Source organism: Pseudonaja textilis, chromosome Z, assembly GCF_049901715.1.
Source record: "Pseudonaja textilis isolate UNSWEBS1 chromosome Z, rPseTex1.2, whole genome shotgun sequence".
Taxonomy (NCBI): domain Eukaryota; kingdom Metazoa; phylum Chordata; class Lepidosauria; order Squamata; family Elapidae; genus Pseudonaja; species Pseudonaja textilis.
The window spans coordinates 108,121,261-108,146,190 of record NC_142008.1 but is presented as its reverse complement, the minus strand read 5'-3'; the positions used below and the strand labels follow the sequence as shown (position 1 = coordinate 108,146,190).

The following is a 24,930-nucleotide window of genomic DNA, read 5'->3' as shown; positions in this document are numbered from 1 at the left end:
ACTGATTTTAGCACTAGCATACATCCCTCTTAGGAGATAGGCTCTGCCTATAATAAAGACAGTGAAATCTTAGCCAGAAGATGCTTCCCAACAACTTCAGGATTGTTTTGAGAACACAAATTGGGACATCTTTTACCACCCTGACCTAGAGGAGCACACTGCAACTGTTCTGTGCTATATCAAACACTGCACAGATACTGTCACTGTAGATAAACATATTAGGATCTATCCCAATCAGAAACCCTGGATGACCAAGAAAGTCCAGTGCCTCTAGCATGACAGGACCAAGGCCTTTAGGTCCAGTGATGGGGCTAGATACAGTGTTGCCAGAGCTAATCTGAAGTAAGGTATTTGGAAGGCTAAGTCTGATTATAAGAGGAAGTTTGGGGATAATTTTTATAACAATAACATGAGGCAGGTGTGGTGAGGAATTCAACAAATTACAAATCATCAACCAACCAATGTCATCCTTGCTGAGGGGGATGCTTCATTGGCAGAGGAACTTAATCATTTCTTTGCTCGCTTTGAAGTGAAGACATCGGAGACAGATAAAATACAACCATCAACCAATTGTAGCCTCCACCTCATTGTGGAGGAACAGGAGGTGAGGAGCATTCTGAGGGCTGTGGACCCTAGAAAGGCTGTTGGTCTTGATGGTATCTCTGGCCGAATGCTTAAAGACTGTGCCTGGAGTCTTTACCAGGATCTTCAATCAGACTTTAAACCAGTCCACCATTCCATCTTGTTTGAAGGCTTCCACCATTATTCTGCTGCCAAAGAAGTTCCCTATCAACAACCTCAGTGATTACAGACCAGTGGCACTCACTCCTATCATCATGAAGTGCTTTGGAAATTGGTCTGCCAGCACATCATTTCTGGTCCTCTACATACATTTGATAAACACCAGTTTGCATATAGAAGAAATAGGTCTATAGAGGACACTATAGATATCACTCTTCACACTGCTCTGACTCATCTAGAGCAGCAGGGGGGCTATGTGAGGATGCTTTTTGTAGATTTTAGTTCTCCATTTAACACAATTCTTCAACATTCCAAAAATGTTACAGAGGTAAGCATTTTCATATTTCCTATGGAAAATATTTGTAAAGTTTCTTAGCTTGTGCTTATTTTTTTTTCCGTGTGTGTTTTCAAATTAAGTCTGAATTATTTCAATGGCATGACTCAAATCACTAGATCCTCATATTCCAATTTGCAAACTTAAAGAGAATTGTGGCCTCTTAATATCTCAGATTTTTAGTTAAAAATGAGTGATAATTTGACTGGGTTTTATTCCTACATTGAAAACTCATCCAAACATTTTCATTTTTTCAAATTCAGTGATGAATTTACTAGAGGTTTAAACAAATGCTTCTAAAATAGAGAAATCAGTACAGGGAAGTTTGGTTCGTATTTTATGAACCTTTTCTTTTAATGAGCTGCTCCCTATTGTTTAGCTCTGGTCTACAGATAATTATGTAACATTTGGGAAAATAGATGCAGACAAGCAAACCTGCACTGGAGGTCAAAATGGAGAAAACCTCCACAGCCACCATATATTTGCCTTTTGTGCTCAGGTAGGATGGAACAAAAGAGATCCACACACTGCAGAAGATCAGCATACTAAATGTGAGACATTTGGCCTCATTAAAACTGCTGGGGAGATTCCTTGAGAAAAATGCTACCGTGAAACTGGCAGATGCCAGAAAGCCCATGTAGCCCAAGACACAATAGAACATGGTAGATGATCCTTCATTGCATTGAAGTATGATTTCCTCAATTTCTGAATGAGTGTCAATGTCAGGAAAGGGGGAAAATGTGAACAGCCACACTGCACAGATGCCTGTTTGAATCAGGGAGCCAGAAAGAACAATGGAGGTGCCCAGTCCTCTTCCCACCCAGTTCTTCACTCTGGATCCCGGCTTGGTGGCCATGAAAGCCAAAACCACAATGATAGTTTTTGCCAGCACAGAAGACACAGCCACTGAGAAGATGATACCGAAGCTAATTTGTCGGAGGAGACATATTATATCACCTGGTGCAACAAGGAACTGCAGTGAGCAAAGGAAGCAGAGGAGGAGAGAGGTGAGAAGAACATAGCTGAGATTTCGGTTATTAGCCTTGACAATGGGAGTATGATGATATTTTAAAAATGTTGCCATAACCACAACTGTGCAGAGAAAAAAGAACATTGCCAGAATCACTAGACATATTCCCATTGGCTCTTCAAAGGATAAGAATGAAATTCTCTTGGGAAGACATGAATCTTGATTCTTATTTGTATATTGACCATCTGGACATTTGGAACAGTCATCCATGTCTGGAATTAAAATATACATGTATCATATATAAACATACATGCATTTGTGTATATATTTGAATTTCTATTGAGTTCTGTGATTATTTCATGAATATTATTATGTCACAGGTCTTTAATTTGCTTTTCTTAATAGCAAAATTGGCACTTACATTGTTAATCTGACTTTTTAATGTTTGGATTTTAAGATTTTATGTTTAGTATTTGTAATTACTTACTGTTCAATATTTCTCTGGATTAAGAGTTGCATTATGTTTTCAACACTTTTCCATCTATTCACTGGCACAGATATTATGGGAGAGTAATACACAGATATGAAAATGAGAAGTTTACCCCAATGTACAAGAAATTGGGGTTTTCAATGTTATTTTAATCAATTATATTACTTGCTTGATTTTTTTTTTTGTTAAACCAGAGCCAATTTTTAATTTTTAATTATTTGTTTGAAGTTTTCCAATTGGAAAATGAATCCTTCTTTTGGGGAGAGCACAATATGCTAAGAGATGTGAAAAGTCAACTACAACAACTACAACCCAGCTTCCTGTAGAGTCATAACAGAACTTGATTCACGAAGCTTCTTACCTTTCTGGCTTGACATTTTCTCTTTGGGACATGGCTGACAATCATAACAGCAAAATGGTTTTCCCTCCTGCTTTCTTTTGAAATATCCAGGGAGGCAGCTCTCAGTACACGTTGAAATAGGTAGCTTCTATCCAATAAGTGAAATAAAAAGCAAAATGTTAGCATTCACTCAGGTACTTTAATGTTTGGAAAACAACAAGGGCTGATTCTATCTTTATTTCTTTTTCTTTATCATCTTCATCAATCAGCATCAGCAGCATCAAAAAAATCTTCATTCTTAGTTTTATTTTACTGATCACATAAATTGCCTCTTAAACTGGGAAATATTTTAGGCTAAAAGTGTGTCACAGTGCTGAATTTAATGGTATGATACTAAGTTTAATTGAAGTCATCTTTCTGGACATGTAATCTCTTATAGTGGAGATGTTTGGACATAGGGCATAGTGCTATTTTTGTTAAAAAACCAAATACAGCATATCAGTCCAAATATCACATGTTAACAGTCAAGTATGGTAGTGGAGGGGTGACTATTTGGGCTTGTTTTGTGGCCTGTCAACAGTCCTAATTAGCTAGCAAAAGAAACTCTTAAGACATTTTTTTAAATCTTTATTGAAAAATGGGTATAGAAGTTCTAACATTTCATGAATGAAAACATAAGTTCCCCTTTTCCTTCCTGGATCTCTCCTTGGCTTTTATCCACCAATCGATTGCACCTGGGTTGTTTTCAGAATAATCTCTCTACCTTGATCATTCTTAGAGTTGATGACCTTTGGATGGAACTGTTTCTCTTGCATTACAGAGTTTCCCCCTCCCACAAACCACCTGCACATTCCAATGCCTTCCCTCCCCCTCCCATTATTGTTGTCTGATTTTGAGGATGCTGTGTAGTGAGTCAACCATAACACAGCTACAGATTCTGGGCACCTTGCAAGTCGTTGAATCAACCACTGTATATCAAAGAATTTTAGGGTCAATTGTGAGGCCATCTGTCCAACAGATAAAACTTGGCCAACATTGGGTCATGAAACAGGACAATGATCCTAAGCACACTAGCAAATCTACAATTTGAAAAAGAAAAGAATCAAGATGTTGTGATGGCTTAGTCAAAGTCTACACTTCAATCTGATTGAAATGCTGTGGTGGGACCACGAGAGAGAATTGTGCATTAAAAAATGTCCACAAACCTCAATGAACTGAAGCAATGTTGTAAAGAAAAATGGAGCTACAATGAAGAAAGAGACAGATAAAATCATATAGAAAACCATTACTTCAAGTTATTACTAGTAAAGATGGTTCCATATAATATTGAATCATAAGGTATGGTTACTTTTTCACATGTCTTCTATATTTTGACTTTCTTTTTGTAAAATAAATGATAACATGTTATGTATTGTTATTATTTAAGGTTTTATCTACCTATTTTTAAGAACTGCTAAGGACTAGATGATTTTTACTATGTCTTGATATATAAAACCATAGAACTCAAAGAGGATGTATTTACTTTTAATTTGGGGAAATAATGTATGAATAATAAATATATTAGAATAACGTATGAATAAATACTTTAAATCTCCAATGACTTTTCAATTTTACTGAAACATATTCATGGAAACTCAATAATAATTTGTTTTTGTTTTTTAAAGAATTTTTATTTTTAAAAACAGACATACACATACAAAACATAAAAACACAAAACCATCTTCCATTTTATATACATATAGTGTGTCAGTTGGTTACAAATCTTTTGTGCTATTCTTTTGTAGTCATTTACTCACAATTTATATCAATTTTCACATTGTTGAACTAACATATGTTTGTATATTTATCAGTTATTAATCATCCATGACTAAACTATTTATTCCATCATTTTATACGAGATATTCCAGGTTTTATCTTAAAATTTATGTTATACTTTCAACCAATGGTTATATATGTCTATATTATATGTTATATCAATCTATTAAATTTATATCACAAAATTATCTAGTCTATTACATTACCATGTCTTTTTGTCCAACCATTGATAAAACAAATCCCATATTATATAAAAAAATTTATCTTCTTGTTCTCTAATTTCAAATGTCAATTTAGTCATTTCAGTGCAGTCCATAATTTTTTGATGACTTCCTCCTGCATAGGTATTTTATCATTTTTCCAATTCTTAGCAAATACAATCCTAGCCGCTGTTAGTACATTTACAATCAAATATTTCAACTCTTTGTTGTATATTTCCAGTATAATTCCCAATAAAAATATCTCTGGTTTAAAGTCTATATGTTGTTTTATCATTTTTTCCAACCATGTGTGAATTTTAGTTCAATGTTTCTTCACGCCTGAACATGTCCACCACATATGGTAATATGAACCAGGTATCTGATAACACTTCCAACATTTATCTGATTTATTCTTAAACATTCTCGCAAGTCTCGTTGGGGGGGAGATGCCACCTTAAAACATCTCATAAATTTTTCTTTATATGCAGCTGACATTGTCATTTTATAATTTTGAGACCACAATTTTTGCCATTTTTCTAAATCAATCCCATATCCAAATTTTTCCCCCAAGCAATCATTGTTTCTTTAACTTGTTCCTCCTCCAATTTAAATTCTAATAAGTGTCCATAAAGTTTTTTGATTAGTACCCATCAGTACCCTTTTCATCAGTACCCATCAAAATCTTACCCAAGATAGTCAACTTATCATAAATACCTTCTGCTTTAACATCTTGGTCAAATCTAGATTGTATTTGCAAATATGAAAACCAATTCATTTTTACACCTTGTTCTCCCAATGCTTGCATAGATTTAAGTTCACCCTTTTCATTCAATATCTCACCATATCTAACTGTTTGTTCCTTTTTATATATTATTGGATAAGAAAAAGCTTCAATGGTAGATATCCATAGTGGAATTTTTTAAATAATATTGGCCAAGCCTCTTATTGTCCAAATGGATGCAAGTGATGTAGCAGTGGCAGCTGTTTTGCTGCAAAAGGACTCTCAAAGCTGACTGATGCCTTGCGCTTATGTGTCCAAAAAACTGACAGACACAGAGCGAAGGTGGGCAGTCTGGGAGAAAGAAGCGTTCGCTTTGTTGACTTGGAGGCATTTTCTAGAAAGGGTGTCAGAGGCCTTTGAGGTATGGACTGATCATAAAAATCTTGAGGCTCTAAAGATCCCTAGGAGATTATCACCCAAACAAGTCCACTGGGCCCAATATTTCAAGTGATTCAACTTTAACATTAAATATATCCCTGGAGGGGAAAACATACTGGCAGATGCTCTGTCCAGAAAACCTCAAACTGATGTCGAGGACTATGTAAAAAGTTGCTTAATTTGTGCCACGATGAAACACAGAACTGCCCAGTAAGAAGCTGGGTCCAAAATTTATGGGTCCGTTCCCAATTTCAAAGATAATCAATCTGGTCACTGTCCAATTAAGTCTTCCTCGAATATTGGGGAAAATTCATCCAGTATTCCATTGTAGTTTACTAAAACCAGTTACTACATCAATGATAAGACCACTGCCAATTGCTCCCCCTAAACTGCTAATGGTACAGGGGGAAACACATGAAATTCAAAAAAATCTCAATTCTAGATTAAACTGTGGCCGATTGCAATATTTGGTCTTATGGAAAGGATACATATTCTCGGATGCTAATTGGGTAAAGAGTTGGGATGTTCATGCTGATCAATTGGTTAACCAATTCCATGAGGATTTTCCCCACAAACCAAAGGGTCCTCGTGGGGGGAAGAGGGGTTAAGGAAAATGTGTTAACCCCTGTATCTGTTTTTTTCCCTTTCTTTTAGGAGGAGGAGTTTTCAAGGGGAGACACCTGTCAGCTTTAAAATTCAGCTGCCACATTTTTTAAAGAGAGTTGGAGGAGAGTTGGAGAATGGGCTCAGCTGCGAAGAGGTGTTTTAAGGCCTTGAAAGCTTTCTGGCAACCCATAGTCCAAGCCAGGGGTTGACTTGGCTTCAGTTAGGTGGGTGATGAGCCTGGTTTTAATAGCTCTGTCAATGGGAGGGCGATTTCAGCAAAGGATGGAATGAATTGTCTGTAGAAGTGGGTAAACCACAAGAAACTTTGAAGTTGTTTTTGGGTTCTGGGGATTGCCACTTTCACACCACTTTCACCTTTCCAGGGTCCATTTCAATCCCCAGGTTGGATATTTGATAGCCTAAGTAGTCCAACAACTCTTTGTGGAATTCACATGTGCAGAGTTTCACATATAATTTGGTGGCTAGAAGTTTTTCTAGAACTTGTCGGACCAATTGAACATGTTCTTCCATGGTTTCGCTGAAGATAAGGATATCTTTCAGGTACACAAGGACCCCCTGGTAAAGGTGTGGGTGTAACACCTCATTAATGAGCTGCATAAACACTCAGGAGCCCCCTGAAGTCCAAAAGGCATGACTTTGAGTTGGAAGCTAACCAGAGAGCAGTTAAAAGCAGTTTTCCACTCATCTCCTTCTTTGATGCGGACCCGGTAGTAAGCTTCCCTGAGATCTAGCTTGGTGAAAATCTTGCCCTTAGACAGGTGGTTCAATAAGTCCTTCATAAGGGGGAGAGGGTACAAGTTTTTGATGCATACCGCGTTCACACCTCTAAAGTCAACACACAATATCAACCCGCCATCTTTCTTCTCCTTGAACAACATGGGGGCAGCTAGTCTTGATTTGGCAGGCTCAATAAAACCTTGTTCCAAATTGCTATCAATGTATTTCCTTAATTCAGCCATTTCAGCAGGCGTCATGGAATACATCTTTGGTTTTGGTAATTTCGCCCTGGATTCTAATTCTATGGTGCAATCAGTGGCTCAATGGGGAGGTAAAAGACATTACACTCTTCTTCACTGAAGGCTTCAGCCAAGTCTTTGTATTGGTCGGGTACCTGGGGGTTATCTGGGAGAAGGTGGGATGCCATGGATGCTCAGGCTCTGGGTTCAAGCTGACTGGTGACTTTGTAGTGAGTGGAAGAAGGGGCAATGGGCCTGGTCCAATGAGGATTTTTCTGAATCCATCTTCCCATTTGATCGACGGGGCCCATTTGTCTAGCCAAGCAAGTCCCAGTATGATTGATTGTGACATCTTGGGGGCCACTATGAAGTGTATGAGTTTTCAATGGGGCCCTAATTCCATCTTGATCAATTCAGTCAACTGAGTGGCTGCCCCCCTCAATTAAAGTTCCACTCACTTGCTCAAATCTGATTGGGCATTTTAGTGGGTTAGTCTTTATGCCCAATTGTTCAACAATGGGGAGTCTGATAAGACATCTAGAACACCCAGTATCAATGACAGCTTCTAACTCCCAAGCCTACCCCGTGTTTGGTACCACTAACTTGACCTTGACTGTAAAAGGTATGATGGGATCACTCACCATTGGGTCATCTTCGCAGGTTGGGTTCTCAGGGTTGTGGTGGCGGTCTGGTGGTCCATTGCTCCCATCTGTGCAGAGGGGGCTTTCCCAGCTGTGTTTGGTGAACCCGCCCCTGGCCGGAGGTCTTCCTTGATTCTTCCAACTTTTAACAGCTGGATTAGACTTCGACTGCGGAACGTGTTGTACAGGAGCAGGGACCAGATAGTCTACTGCTCTATGGCCGGCTTGGCCACATTGGTAACATTTCAGCACCCTGGTAGGTTGGGTATGAGCAGGTTCAGCTGATCTGGTCAGCACTCTCCTAGCCACAATTCTGTTAGGCTGAAAGGGATTTCCTGTGTGGGTTGATGCTGTGATCTAAGCTGAGGGATGCAACATACCATGACTGTAAGGTCTCTGGGATTCCCCTAATTTCACAGGCCTTCTTTACTTCTGGATCAATGGCATTTTTAAAATAGTGTAAAGTCATTCTTTCGGGCCAATTCATGAGGTGGCTTGCGACCCTTCTAAAGTCCCAAATAAATTCTGACAAGGGTTGCTTGCCTTGCCTCATTTCCATTAACTTCTCTTCATTCTCGGCTACCCTGTATGGATTTTCAAATCTGAGTCTTAATAATTGAATAAATCCACTTACATCACGTAATTCTGGGGCTTGTTCATTGTGTAGTTGGGCCACCCAGTCTGAAGCATCCCCTTCATTCATCCTATTTGTTATGGCCATAACCAAATTGTGCTCTGTGGCATATTGATCTCCAAATTGTTCTATATGGGATCGGATTTGAGTGAGGAAGTAATTGAAATGTTCATGGCAGTCATCAAATATGGCCTTAAAGGGTATTTGGCCTGGCCTGGGTCATGGTTGTGGACGTGGCACAGGCCAGGCCCCTGCAGGTTGTACTGGAATGAAAGGAACCGGCCTGATGGTGTACGTAGGCTGAGTAGTCCCCCTGTATCCTGGCTGGGTGATGCCTCTCTGGAATAGGGATCCTTGTGGCCTCGCTGCCAGTTGGGCCTGCATTTGTGGTGGCTAGGAGGAAGATGGCTGTGGCCTGGTTCCCTGGTCGGGTGGAAGGCTGCTATCTGCTGTCTGGGCAACCCCCCTTCAGACCAGGGCTGGGTTACTGCTGGCTGCCATTGGCATTGAATCCACCCCTGGAGGGATACTGCATAAAACCCCTGCATAAAACCCCCACCCTGGAGGGATACTCTCTGCCGGGGGCAAAATTCCCTCTGGAAAATGAAGGAATTACCTCAGAGGCTGCAACATACCTCTGTCAGTTGATGCGTCTTTCTGGCTTCCTCCAACTGGCATCTGTATAGTCTCCTTCCTCCAATCAGACAGAATAGCAATCTGCCTGGGGCTCGAGAACCAGCTGGGTTACCTCTGGGTTATAACAACTTCTTGAATTTAAATGCTTCAGTATAGCTCCCAAACCTCTTTCCTTTATGGTCATTCTGAAAGCATCCATCAACTCCTCCAAACAAAGGCTTGCAGATTCAATTAATGTTCCAGAGGGATGGCCCCCATACTCTCCCCCCCCTGCATACCTCCAACTTTGGCTGATTGTTGATAATTCTCCATTTCAGGAAAAAGAACTCTGGGGTATCAGCCAAGCCCCTTCTAAAATAAAAGTTTCACTTGGGAAATAAATGTAAGGCATCTAGAAAGTATACATGATATCAATCACTCCGAGACATTTCTCTCCAATTGATTTATTTAGAAACAGATCTGGCATGTCAAAGGTAATTTCCCAAGTAAATTATTTTCGCACATTACACAGAATCCACCTTCTGTCCTCCCATTTCTACACTTCATAAATCATGAGAACCAATTAACTGCCACTGGAATTTCTTAATATGACATACAGAATAACCTTGAACTTTTCAACTCCTCCAACTCTCTTAAAAAAATGTGGCAGCTGAATTTTAAAGCTAACACCTTGATGTTATCCATTCCTTTACCCACATCAAATTTGTTGCTTGGTAATACAACTCCCAGTTAGGCAAGGCAAACTCTCCTCTTATTCTTGCATCTTGTAACAAGTTTAATTTTATTCTTGCTTTTTTGCCCTGCCAAATATATTTCAATACAATTCTATTTAAATCTTCAAAAAAAAAAAAAAAACCTTCCCTAGTCGGATTGGAATTGTCTGGAATAAATATAAAATTCTAGGCAATACATTCATCTTAATTGTAGATATTCTCCCAATCAATGATAATTGTAAGTTTCCACATTTTGTCAAATCTGTCGCAATCTACTGTTTGAGTTTAAAATAATTATACTCCTTCAGTGTACATCTTGATGTAATGTATATCCCTAAATACTTAACCTTATTTGTGACCTGTATTTCTAAAACTTCTTCCAACTCTTTCTTTCATCTTACTAGCATATTCTGTTAGTATCTTTATCTTTGATGATTTTCAAACCTGCTACTTTTCCATATTCTTCTATTTTTTCTATTAATTTAGGTGCTGTTTCCAATGGATCTTCTAATATAAATTCCAGATCATCTGCAAAAAGCTTGCAATTTATACTCTTCCTTTTGGATTTTCATTCCATTTCTTTCTTTCTCTTCTCTAATATTCCTATTCAACACTTCCAATGTTAACACAAACAGCAGGGGCAACAGTAGACAACCTTGCCTTGCCCCTTTTCTTATATCTATAGATTCTGTTAGTTCTCCATTTACCATAACTTTTGCAGTTTGTTCATAATATATCATTTCAATGGCTTGAATGAATTTTTTACCAAAGCCCATTTGTTCCAATTGCAATAACATAAATCTCCAACTCACATTGTCAAAGGTTTTTTGTGCGTCTAAAAACATCAAAACCATTTGCTTCTCAGGATGTGCCTCGTAGTATTCCAGAGTATCCAAAATAATTCTCACATTGTCTTTGATTTGTCTCTTTGGCAGGAATCCATTTTGATCAATATAGATAAAATTATTTAAGTATCTTTTTAGTCTTTCTGCCAAGAGTGAACCAAAGATTTTATAGACTGAATTTAATAGGGATATCGGTCTGTAATTTTTAACTTGCTTCAGGCCTATATCCACCTTCAGTTTAAGTGTAATGTATGCTTCTGTCCATATTTTGGGTATTCTTTTCTTTAGTATAACTTTGTTCATAACTTCTAACAGGTGAAGATTCAATATTTCCTGAAAAGTCTTATAAAATTCCACTGGTAAGCCATCTGGACCTGGTGCTTTCCCAACATTCTGTTTTTTTAAAGCTTCTGTTAATTCCATCATTGTTATATTCCCTTCTTGCATTATTTCAATATCTTTAAGTATCTGAGGTAAGTTCGGTTTCTGTAAATATTGTTTGACTTTTTCTTCTTGAATATTCTCTTGAAAATACAATTTCCCATAGTAATCTTGTATAATTTTTTCTTCTCCTCATTTCCATAAGATGTATGTCCTTCTTCATTTATTAGTTGGCTAATCCTTCTTGATTCTCTCTCCTTTCTCAGTTTTATAGGCTAGCCATCTGCCTGGTTTATTTGCATCCTCAAAATAATTCTGTTTAGCATTTTTAATTTTTTGTGCTAGTTCCTCTTTTTCCATTAGTCCCATTTTATGTTTAATTATATCCATTTTATTTTTAATGTATTTTTTTGCAGGAAGTTCTGTAAGTCTTTTTCCAGTTTTTTTTATAATCATCCTCTAATACTTTGAAAGTCTTTTTCTGTTTTATATTTCTTTTTCTTATATAGTCTATTATCCAGCCTCTTGTGTAGGCTTTCATCATGACCAGAGGTTCTGTAGAGATGTATCCCCTTTTCTATTTTCTTTAAAGAAGAAAGCAAGTTCTTTCTCTATTTTCTGTTTAAAGTCTTTTTCTTTTAATATTGTATTATTTAAGGTCCATCTGGATCTCCTCTTGTATCTTCTCCAAGTAACTGTCACTGAGTTATGATCTGCCCAAGTGCTTGATTCTATTTCGATCTCTCGTATGTTAGCCAGTAGTTCTGCTGACATCCATATCATGTCTATTCTAGACCATGAAGCATGTCTGTTTGAGTAAAAGATGCATTGATTACTCTCCATGTTTCTCTCTCTCCAAGCATCTACTAAGTTGAATTATTCTGTTACTTGGTAATACCTTTCTAGCTTTCTTTGTTGATTTCTGTGTTTCATAATCCAACCGATCATTAACTATTCCATTAGGATCTCCCATCATACAAATATTAACATAGTCCAATTCAATTATTTTCATATGTAATTTCCTGTAAAATTCTTCTTGGTTATCATTCTGAGCATAAATTGCAATTAAAAAGTGTTTTAACATTATTGTCCATTATTTCCACCATCAAAATCCTTCCATCGTCATCTGTATAAATTAATTCTGCCAAAATTGTATCTTTAATATATAAGACAACACCTCTTTTTTACAGTGATGTAAATAATTTCCCTATTTTTTTTGTTTAAGTATATATTCATGTTGTTTTTTAATATGTACTTCTTGTAAGCAAATTATATCAAATTTCAATTTTGCTAGTTTATGAAATACTTTCCTTCTTTTAATAGCCAAATTAAGTCCATTTATGTTAATCGTAATCAATTTTCTTTCATCCATGTTAGGCTTTGTGAGGGGTTTTTATTGGTCTAGTAGGTCTTAATTCTCATTGCTCTCTGGGTACACCACCTACTGCACCTTCTTCTTTCTCTTTTTCAATTACTGCTATACACTCCTCTTGGAATTCAATTAGTGACTCTTCCTTTCTAGCTTCTTCCTCTTTTCCTCTAAAATATTCTAAGCAGCTTTTTCAAATATGTCAATTCTGTGTCTTTGTTCCTTCAAGGTGAACAAGAGGCCTTCTGGCATCAGCCACCTGTAATTTACTCCTCTTTTAAGTAACTTTTAAGTCAAAAATAAATATTCTCTTCTCATCTTTCTTACTCTTCTTGGTACCTGTTTCAGCACCACAATTTCTTTATCTTTGTACTTTAAGGTTTTCTGTCTTGCTAACAGTAGTATCTGTGCCTTAATAATCTTTTTAGTGAATCTAATATGAACTTCTCTTGGTAGCCTGTTTCTCATTGCATATCTTGTATATACACAAAACACTTCATCCATCCCATCCATCATCTTCTCTTTGGTTTCTCTAATGCTTCTGCCAGTATTTCTGTCATTATTTCAGCAAGATTTTCACCTTTTCCTTCTTCTACATTTTGAAATCTTAGGTAGAATTCTGATCTGTCAATTTCCCATCCTAATGGTTTGCATCTGCACTTGTCAATATCACTCAACCGAGTGTCAATATCTCCAATTTTCTTATCCCTTTGTATATCTTCTTCAATTTTCTTAATTCTGTCCTCATATTTCATCACCATCTGTTGAATATTCTCTACTTTCTCATCTGTCTTTTCAGTTCTTTGCTCAATATTCTCAGCTCTTTGCTCAATATTCTCTATTCTCTTTTCAATCTTCTAGATTCCTTGCATAATCATCTGTAATGTCACTTCTCTTTCTTCTGTTGTAAAATTGTCTGTATTGACTGTTGTCTTCCAGATGGTGAAGAGGCTATTGGTATTGAGGAAGCTGGTGCTATTGTCTTCCTGCTCATCTTGTGCTTACCTGAAGAGAGGAAGAGAGAAAAAGAAAAAAAGAAAAAAAAAGGTGTACAGGCAGGCAGCTGCCACTCCAAAAAAAAAGGGGGGGTGGGTAAAAATCTTCAGGCACTTATGTACTTTAATCCAATTATTTCTCTTAATAAAAAAGAGAAAAGGAAGAGGATTAAAAAAAATTAAAAAAAATTACTCTATCCCAGTTTCTGGAATAGAAAGTTAAAATCCAAACATAAAAATCCAAATGTGGGGGGAAGGGGTAGAAAAGGAGATGGAAAATAATCTAGAGTTAAGCCAGCTGCTGCCACTAAGTATCCAAGGCTCTTTAATAAATCAAACTCAGTGTTTCTGGTTCCGGTATTTTCAAGGTCACTTCAATCTTCTTTCTTTCAACTTCAGCTCAAAGCTCTGATTATTTAGTTTCACAGATGAGCACCTGTATAAACAACCTACCATGCTCCTCCCACTATCTTTTCCATTGCAAAGCTCAAAGTCCTTGAGTATAGCAAGTACATAAACAAGCTGAGAAAAAAAGAAACAGTATGTCCAAGCTTCTAAATGGCAGTGCTACTTTTCCCCCCTTCAGTTTCACTCCTCCCTCTTGTATCCAATACCAGAAGCAAAGAGAAAATGGAATCCTGCTTTTTTTTTTTTTTGAAAAAAGAATGCAACTCAAATCCAAAAGAAGAGTCTTAATCAAAACAGACTTTTAAAAAAATATTTAAAAAATAAAAATAAAAACAAGGACGAAAATTTAAAAGAAACCAGTCCAGTTTGAAGTTCAGTAACTTTACCAAATTCAAAGTTTCAATAAAAAGGGAAAAAGAAAAAAAATCTTTCACTTTAACTAGTTTAATTTTACCACCTAAACTCTTTCCTCTTCACTTTTAATTTCACTTTAAATCTTTCAGGATGTTCTCTTCAAGCAATAATAAGTAACAGGTCATCTCACCAAACTGACACACTTTCCTTCAATCTCGGAGCTGTCCCAACTTCAGCAGCTTGAATGGCTGCCTCTCTGCTGCTGGCAAAAGGGCTTTTCCTGGATCAACCAGGGACTTTGCGATGTCCCTGGGATTGACAGGACATGCCCTCCTCAGTCACCATCTCTACAGGACAGTTTAGGTCCGGTGGGACCATCCTGCAATGCAGATATCAGCGGCGATCTTGGAGCTTCAAGATCGCACGCTGTACCGCTGAGACGCCAGCTCCACCCCCACCCCACCCCATAGAACTCAGAGAGGATGTATTTACTTTTATTTTGGGAAATAATGTATGAATAATGAATATATTAAAATAATATATGAATAAATACTTTAAATCTCCAATGACTTTTCAATTTTCCTGCAACATATGCATGGAAACTTAATAATAATTTGTATAATGGATTAGATACTACTGATTTTAAGAAATGTATAATTCTTATATAGAATAGAATAGAATAACAGATTTGGAAGGGACCTTGGAGGTCTTCTAGTCCAACCCCCTGCCTAGGCAGGAAACTCTACATTCAGACAAATGTTATCCAACATCTTTTTTAAAACTTCAAATGTTGAGCATTCACAACTTCTGGAGGCAAATTGTTTCACTGATTAATTTTTCTAACTGTCAGGAAGTTTCTACCTAGTTTTAAGTTGCTTCTCTCCTTGATTAGTTTCCACTCATTGCTTCTTGTCTTGCCCACAGGTGCTTTGGAGAATAGCTAGACTCCCTCTTCTTTCTGGCAGCCCCTGAGATATAGGAACAATGCTATAATGTCTCCCCTAGTTCTTCTTTTCATTAGACTAGACATACCCAGTTCCTGCAACCGTTCTTCATATATTTTAGCCTTCAGTCCCCTAATCATCTTTGTTGCTGTTCTCTGCACTCTTTCTAGAGTCTCAACATTTTTTTTTTTAAGTTGTGGCAACCAAAACTAAATGCAGCATTCCAAGTGTGGCTTTAGCAAGGCATTATAAACTAGTATTAATACTTAATGTGATCTTGATTCTATCCCTCTGTTTATGCAGCCTAGAACTGTGTGGGCTTTTTTGGCAACTGCAGCAAACCGCTGGCTCATATTTAAATGGTTGTCCACTAAGACTCCGAGAACCATTTCACAGTTACTACTATTGAGCAAGGTATCACATATACTGTACCTGTGCTTATACCACTTATAATTTTTCACAGTTCTATACAGATCCATTTCAAATGAAATAATGTCTTTTTCCCCTTTCTATGTTAAAAGATACAGAGGTATCATTTAGATTCAGATAATTCTCACTTACTGACCACTTCTTCAGTGCCTCTTTAAAGTTGCAATGCTGAAAAAATAGATTTATGGCTCTTACTATTTTCACAGTTTGTGGCTGTTACAATGTCTGCACCGTCATGTGGTCAACTCTTGTGACTTCAAGTTTGCTTCTGACAAGCAAAGTCAATAGGAAATCTAGCAGGAAGTCTCATGTGTAGTCATGGAACATCCTGGTTAAGGCCCAAGAGTGATTTGCTAATGATGGCAGCTGGATCTGATGCTGCAAGTCAGTGCAGTCAGATGTTTCACTTTATGACTGCCTCTTTTCATAATAAAGTTGCCAATTATGTGGCAACTTTAAGTGAGGTTTGTAAGTGAGAATTAAGTATAGTCCAGGGGTGTCAAACTCCCAGCCCACAGGCCGAATGCGTCACATGCTGGTTTAGTGGAGCAGCAAAAAGTCCCAATATGTCATGTGACACTGCTGTGATGATGTGAGTTTGACACTCCTGATCTAGTCATTCAAGCAAAACCACCTATTTTCAAAACCATACTTGATGGAAAGTGCTGGGCCAAGTGATGTCTTCCTCATTAATGGTGAACATTTGGTCTTCAGCAGCCCAAGGATCCAGCTTCCCAACTTTCACTCGATGAATTGATTGATTGGGGAACGTGACCCAGTTCTCGATATCCAGTCCAGTAACAAATTCTCCATTCTCATGGAAAGAAATTTTATTTCCAATGTTATTGTTAAATGCAATTCTTTTCAAAAAGAAGTGGAGCTGAATTGAGAAATAATTCAATATTTTTGTGGAAAGAAAAAAGCAGGAAGAATTATCATAGTTAATAAATAGGATTACATGACAGTTCAAAACAGTTTACAGATTACGAAAGGGCCTGTCAAATCAAACTGGTAGTTGTACTGTTACTGCCTCAAGTATGCGCTGTTATTATAGTTACATGCTGGTGGAACTCTTGAATAAGAAAGTTATAATTCTCCCAGAGTGAATCAGGAGACACAGCAGATGTCAGAGCAAACTGATTGGTAATGTTCCTTGGTGTGTTTATTTGGAATGGAACATTAAACTAGAGCTCGATTGGGAAGTCATTGCTGTCCTAAGCATAAATTCTAGAGACTTGGCATAAGAGAATAGGATCCTAGAGGCTATTTTATAGTCATAGCTGTCATGCTGGAGCCAGAAATACAGTTGAATTCAGATGAATGGTCACTTGCAAGGACACCCTTTAATATATGTAGGTTTAGCCAAATGACTATTTCAGCCAGAAAAAGCCTTCAAAGCATGATTGATGATCTTTTGAACAATAGGTGAGGTGGATTTTTTCAACTTCAGTATTGGGAAGGAGACATCTGTGTTGTGTATAGAGGGTGTGGTTACTGTAGTCCAATGTAGCATTGAAGTTCCCTCACAGAAGTACAAATATACTGGAATAGTATAAGGACAGCAGTTTCAAATTCATTCCACAATCATCTGATCTGAGGTTTCTGTCTCATTGGGGACATAGAAACATTTATTACCAATAGCAATGGTGACTGGATTGATTAACATAGTTAGGGCATATGATTTGACTGGGGGTATTATTGTGGCATGTAAAATAGTGGAGACTAAGACCTCAGGCTGTTTTTCATTCTTCAGTGCCACAATGGGAAATAAATGGAATTCATTAAGTAGAAGTTCATTCGCAATTCATGTTTCCTGGATTAATGTGTTGTCTTGGTAAATGAGTAAAACAGAGGTCTCTTGAAAATGCAAATGAAATTTCCAGGTTAGAAGGGTGACTTTATGCTGGTCATTTGGATCACAAGCAGTTGCCTTTCAAACCAGAGGCTGAGAGTTTTTGCAGAGGTGGTAGCTCCCCATGACTGGGATGTCTATAATTATGTCTAATTTAGTGGGGAGGAAGATGGAGTTTCAGGCTATTATTAGCAACCAAAGAAAAAGGGTGAAGTGGAGTGGATAGATATGTCACAGGTGACTGAGCAGCACTGGATACTTGGCCTCTATAAGAAAATCAAAAGGAAGTCTTGGGACTTTCCCTACATAATAATCTCTAGTAATCTCTTCTATTTAATTGTACTAAGGACATTGTAAATGTTTATCCATAACTACCAGTGAGGCTTTCTTTGCTAACTTTGCCCATCACATGGAGGGGCAGCGTAGGCAAAAGCTAAACTTCAGGTAGCCACAGCCTAGCAGAAAGGAGTTAGAGAACAACTTAGTTTGCAAGACCAAAGCAGAAAGAGAGTACCTTCAAGATTAGTGATCCCATAAGAAAAAGGAATAAAGAGAAAATACACAAGAAATTCCTTACTTTCTATTTGCAATTTGCTGACCCTTCTGATTTGCAATTCACATCTCATTTCCAACATATTTGCTATGGAGAAGATTACCTGACATGGCTGTACATCCTGAAGACTAGGTTTCCTGCTACTCAGCTTTCTCTTATATGGTTGTTGAGTCACCTGTATGGCATGTAAAGCATGTGCTGCAGCATACACTGCATTATATATACTGTAACTGGGACTGGTCATCTTCATTTCAAAAAAAGACCCAGGAAGGCTCTCCAGTTTCTCCTTCCCGGTGCAGACACCCTCAGTTTTCACATTTGCACATTGGTCTAGAAATTCACAGCCAAATGCATGTTCCCATACATCTTTAAGGAAACCATCTTGGGGAAAGAATGAGAAATGGTTTCTTGTCTGAAGAAAATGCTGGAATCCTTCAATTTCATTTGAATAAGCTGCAAAGGACAGTGCACCATGGAGAACTTGTATGTCCCAGCTCTTCTGATAAAAGAATGATGCAAGAATCATTTGGGAAGCAATGATCCACACCTTGCCTTTTGGCTCTATAGAAACCATTTCCATTTCAGGTAGGTATAACAACCATCTCAAATGTAAAACATATTTATCATTGATTATTACAACATTAGCTTTGCTGTTAGTAAAACAATGAAATGTCTCCACAAGCCATTTCAGTCCATCATCCACATTATTGATATAAATTGTTCGGAGTTGCTCTAAGAAGGCAATACATATACCATGAAGAGATAACCATGAAAAAATCAGTTGTTCGAATTTTGCTCCACCATATCCTTTCACAAGTATCCCAACCCAGGTCCACTTAAAATGCAGAAGTAGCTGAAGAATCCCCCTGAAATGGAATTCTTCATCTGGAACCATGTGGTAATAGAAGGGAATTTCAGTTTTACCATGCATGCTTGGAGGGGGGCCATATAGAAACTGTAGAAAAAACAACAGGAAAATGATTGACAAAAACAATATGTATCTTCTGCAAGTATAGTATTCTAAAATGTCTCAGAATATGCTCTCACACTATTTATGTGTATGAAATATTTGTGAGATATGATTGCTTTGTATTCCAACTGCAGGGTTGTATGACTATGATTTTTCATCCTCTTTCTACTTAACTTAATTAACTTCATTCTCTTTCTACTTAACTTGGGAGGACCACAGAAATTCAAAGCTTCTGCTCAATAGGATATTTATTAATGGTTCATTTTTGAAACTTACCTAACATCAAATTTGGAAAATGAATCCACATTGCTTTCTGCTTCAATAAATATAATTTCTTAAATATATTCATATTATGAAAGTCTTACCTGTGGGACCTTATAAATGCTTAAAATATCTGCCATATCAAAAGAAATTGCAGGATCAAGAGTCCCAACAACTGATACAAGGTCGTTCAGAAGGCCACATTTGTAGTTGGGAATGAATAGGTTCTGATTGGAGAGAAGTTCCATTGTGGCATGATATGTGTTCTCTCCACCATAAGTATCATATATTCTAAAGCCCAAGGTGATGTTAGGTAAGAGCTGAAGGTCTTCATTTATCTTCTGCACAGCAAATATCATGCTCAAAATATGCTGATAATACTTGATCAGAACTCTGCAATGGGAATTAGATTCTGCATCAAATGAAATTTTGTATTTGAAAATGGCAGTGAAATTGAGCATAAGAATTATGTTAATTGATTTATTAGTAACTGGTCAATTTTCAGTGAAGTCATTGCTAGCATTTCTTAAAAGTGCTTGCTAATTATATGAAAGTTGTATCTTTTTATTAATTTAATAAGCAATTTGAAAATCCTAAAATATGTCAAAGTTTAGTCTTAAACAAGACTTAAGGTTTTTCTATCTTAAGAATAGTACCAAAACCTAGCATTAATGCCTTCATTATTTTAATTATAAGAACTTCATATATTAGTAAAACCAACTTTTTAAATAAAATTACAAAAGTAGAATAAGACCTTTATTCATTAAAACATCGAGGACATGTATTTCTTTTTTCCTACTCCAAAAAGTTTCAGCATAACAACACAGAGATGTCTCTGTTTATTGATGTTTTATTATTGAGGTAAAGCATTTTTGACTTAATAGTATTATTCATATGGTTAAATGCATTTTCCTTCGCTTGAGAAGCAGTTTTAGAAGCTGACACTGTAATTCCCAATATTGTATAGAATCTCAGAATAAATGGACTAAATGATTATTTTTATTTTTCTCCCTGCTATAAGGAACACAGAATTTCACTACTGGTTTTCTTTAGAAAGCACAATAAAACATATAAATTGAAAAATATTACTTTAGTTTTATATTTATATTTTAAAATTTATATGTGCAATATTGGAATAAATTATGACTCATAGGATAAATTTATAAAATATTTTTGTCTAGATTGACGCAATGCGACCGGTAAAGAAAACAATAATATCTTACTGAGGTTCACCAATATCAAAATGCTTGGGAACTTCCTCAAAGTTTTCTACATTTCTACTTATGAAGACAAAAGATGTAATACCACCAACGATGAAGTCACCTGCTTGAAAATATTTGTGAGGAATTTGAATGGGATCTTGAATTCTACATGTCATTGGTTGGACATTACTAGATATATGTGGTAGTAATAGAAGAAGAATCAATATCATCATGACCCAGCTGACAAAGGTTCTATTATTCCCTGTCAAATATAGTAAAGATTGTAAAAAATATTCTCTGTTCCTCATATAACTTCCATTTTATTCGAAACTTTAAAATAAAAAAAAACATTCTGTGATGTCACTCTTATAATGTTCTTACCTGCTCATAAAGTCTCAGAACAAGTTTTTCAAAACATATGAAGGATTTAAACTGTCCATCAGGAATTGTTGCTCATTTTTCCAAGTAAACAAAAAATGGTTCATAATGGTTTTGAGAAGCAGCAATGTTAATAATAATCTTTTTGATAATTATAAAGGAAGGGGGAAGCAAAGTGCAGCCTTTAAATTTCCATTTCTCTGTGGAACTAAGGATATGAACCTTGGTGGCACAGTGGTTAGAGTGCAGTACTGCAAGCAACTCCTGCAATTTGGCAGATTGAATCCCACCAGGCTCAAGGTTGACTCAACCTTCCATCCTTCTGAGGTGGGTAAAATGAGGACTCAGATTTTGGTGGGGAATATGCTGACTCTGTAAACCTCTTAGAGAGGGCTGTAAAGCACTATAAAGTGGTATATAAGTCTAAATGCTATTGCTATTGCTATATCCTTCTCAATTCTGAACACAGTATAAGCAATTCAACACATGAATGGAATGACATGGCTGAAAAGAGATAATTGTCATCAAATGTTGAAGGAGATATTTTTGAGAGGAAAAGTGAGACAGAAAATAGTAATGAGTCTGTGCTTGATCCTAAAGGCAGGCTAAACCTATAATTTTCACCTTCATTTAAAAAATATTTTTGTCTTGAGGGTGACCTCATTGAGAAGTAGCAATTCCTGGTGTTATTTTATGTCCATAGTAGACTAACTAAATATTTTAGGGCAGTTTACAGGATAACCTTGTAATCTTAAGAACATAAGTGGTAACCTGAAGGGCCTCCTGTTTAAAAAAAAGGAGTGAAACTGGAACACCCTATGGGGCAAAGTAAAACTTCCCCCTCTCCTTTGGCCACAGGTCCACCTACTATTTGAGCGTGAGTTGTGAATAAAAAATGACCCCTTGTTTGCATATCTTCATCCAACAGTATGAATGGAAAGTCCTCAGACCCAGGGTGGAGTTTCAATATACACAATCATGAGTCACTTATAGACAATGATCTCTCATCCCTTGATTGGCAATCTCTATTCGCTGGATGCAATACTGTTGAAGACCATTACAACATATTTATACTTGAAGTTAAAAGAGTCATCAAACTATATGTACCAACAACAACTCCCCGCCCCAAAAAAACCCAGATTACCCAGAACAATAAGGAAATTTCAATCCCAAAAGATATCACTCTGGCAGAAAAACAAATCTGGTCACGTTGCCAATTTCAAAAGCCGATACAAAAATTTATGCCACCAGATAAAGATTGAATGCACCAATTATCACATTAAACAAGAGGAAAATCTTCTACGCACCAATTCCACCCGTGCTTTTTACAATTTTGTTAACAACAAACTAAAAGACTCAAGGTCCATCCCAACCCTGATAGGACCTAATGGGAAAGACTGCAACGATGACACCATTAAAGCCAACATCTTTAACACATTCTTTGGCTCAGTATTTGTAAACAGCAATTGATCATGCCCAGTATTTCGTAGCCAAACCACAGACAACTACAATGATCTAATACATATCGATTTTACTGAAGACAATGTTGAAAAAGCACTACACAATCTAAAATCATCTCTATCTATTGGACCAGACGGAATATGTGCTTACTTCTTAAAAAAGCTATCCACTGCAATAGCCGAACCTCTAAGCATAATCTTTGAAAAATCTTTCAGGACCAGCTCCTTGCCTAACCTATGGTCATAAGCCACGGTCATCCCCATCTTCAAAAAGGGAGACCCCCATCTAGTTGAAAATTACAGACCAATCTCCTTATGCTGCATCACCTATAAAGTCATGGAATCAATTATTAACCAATCCATTATCCTCCACTTAGAGACAAACAACCTACTCTCCAATAAACAATTTGATTTCAGGAAAAAAAAACTATCCTGTAATCTGCAACTCTTACACTGCAAAAACATATGGACTACACAACTCGATCAGGCCAAAACAATAGATGCAATCTACATAGACTTCTGAAAAGCCTTTGATTCAGTGGTACATGACAAACTACTCCTAAAACTAAAATCTTATGGTATCTCTGGACACCTGCATAACTGGATAGAAGCATTCCTGTCAAACAGACAACAAATGGTCAAAATTGGGAGCGTCCTATCAAATTCTGTACCTGTCAACAGTGGTGTCCCCCAGGGCAGTGTTCTAGGACCAACTCTCTTCATACTCTACATAAATGACCTCTGTGATCATATTAAGAGCAACTGCATTCTTTTCACTGATGATGTAAAGCTGTTCAATACCACAGACAATACTGCTATCCTTCAAAAAGATCTTGACTATGTATCAGAATGGTCAAACAAATGGCAACTTCAAATCTCAACAAATAAATGCTCTGTCTTACATATTGGCAAAAAAAAATCAGAAAATAACATTCAAGCTGAATAGTCAAGATCTTGTTGATGATCCAAGCTCTGTAAAGGACCTTGGAATACTCATCTCTAATGATCTAAGTGCTAGAGCCCACTGTAACTACATAGCCAAAAAGGCATTAAGAGTTATTAACCTAATCCTATGTAGCTTTCTCTCTGGTAATATCACCCTACTAACTAGAGCATATAAAACATTTGTTAGACCAATACTCGAATACAGCTCATCAGTCTGGAACCCACATTACGTATCTGATATTAGCACTGTTGAGAAAGTCCAGAAATATTTCACAAGAAGAGTTCTCCACTTCTTTGCTCATTGTAGAATACCCTATGCCACCAGACTTGAAATTCTAGACCCAGAAAACCTTGAATTACGCTGTCTTCGGTCTGATCTAAGTATGGTATTTAAAATCATACATTGCAATGACTTACCTGTCAATGAATACTTCAGCTTCAACCATAACAACACAAGAGCACACAATAGATACAAACTCAAGGTTAACCGCACCAAACTTGATTGCAGGAAATACGACTTCAGCAACAGAGTGGTCAATGTCTGGAATACTTTACCTGACTCTGTGGTTTCTTCCCCAAACCCCAAAAACTTTACCCTTAGACTGTCTACTATTGACCTCACCCCTTTCCTAAGAGGTCTGTAGGGGGCATGCATAAGCGCACCAATGTGCCTACCGTCCCTGTCCTATTGTTTCTTTTATTTTTCTTATATGTACCCATTTCATATATTCATAACTATGTATATACTTATACCTATTATCTTGTAAGCGATTCACAAATCAAATAAATCAAATCATTTCATTATTAGTCCTTCCCAACCAGACCCACTCAACCTCAAGACATTTAAACAGGACCTCAACAGCCTTACTTGGCCAATAGGAATTTAAACTTGTGTGTAATATTGATGGTTGATGATACAAAATCCCAATGTGGTGGATTAAATCCAGTGATTCATGTGATTGTTAAACAATGGAGATGGCAGTGACAAATCCTGTAGTATCACACATAACAGGAAATGAATTATCTCCCCCACACCAACATTAACTGGACATGAGCATAAAGAAAAGACAAGAGCCACCATAAATGCTGACCTCAATTCCAAAGCCCCACTACCAATTCAGAAGGATACTATGGTTGATAGTATCAGAGGTCACCAAGAGATTAAGGACCACTGTGACAGATGTACACACTCTGTTCCAGCTCCATCACAGACCATGAACAAGTAGAACCAGGATGTTCCCAAAGAGGAGACTATTATTCACTCCCTTCTTAAGAGACCATTGATGAATTTTACTATAATGGAGTAATATTGCCTGCCTTCAGCCTTC

The 24,930-nt window shown here is 37.0% G+C and overlaps 1 protein-coding gene across 1 annotated transcript; it reads right to left on the bottom strand.

Moving 5' to 3' along the window:
• Nucleotides 1-1,365: 1,365 nt before the first annotated feature.
• LOC113450995 (vomeronasal type-2 receptor 26-like) lies at nt 1,366-19,757 on the bottom strand. Its single transcript, XM_087917741.1, has 4 exons — nt 19,722-19,757; nt 16,634-16,861; nt 2,897-3,023; nt 1,366-2,317 (listed from the first exon to the last, which is right to left on the bottom strand). The coding sequence occupies exons 1-4, from the start codon at nt 19,755-19,757 to the stop codon at nt 1,413-1,415; spliced, it is 1,296 nt and encodes a 431-aa protein (XP_087773867.1). The 3' UTR covers nt 1,366-1,412.
• Between the last annotated feature and the right edge of the window lie 5,173 nt (nt 19,758-24,930).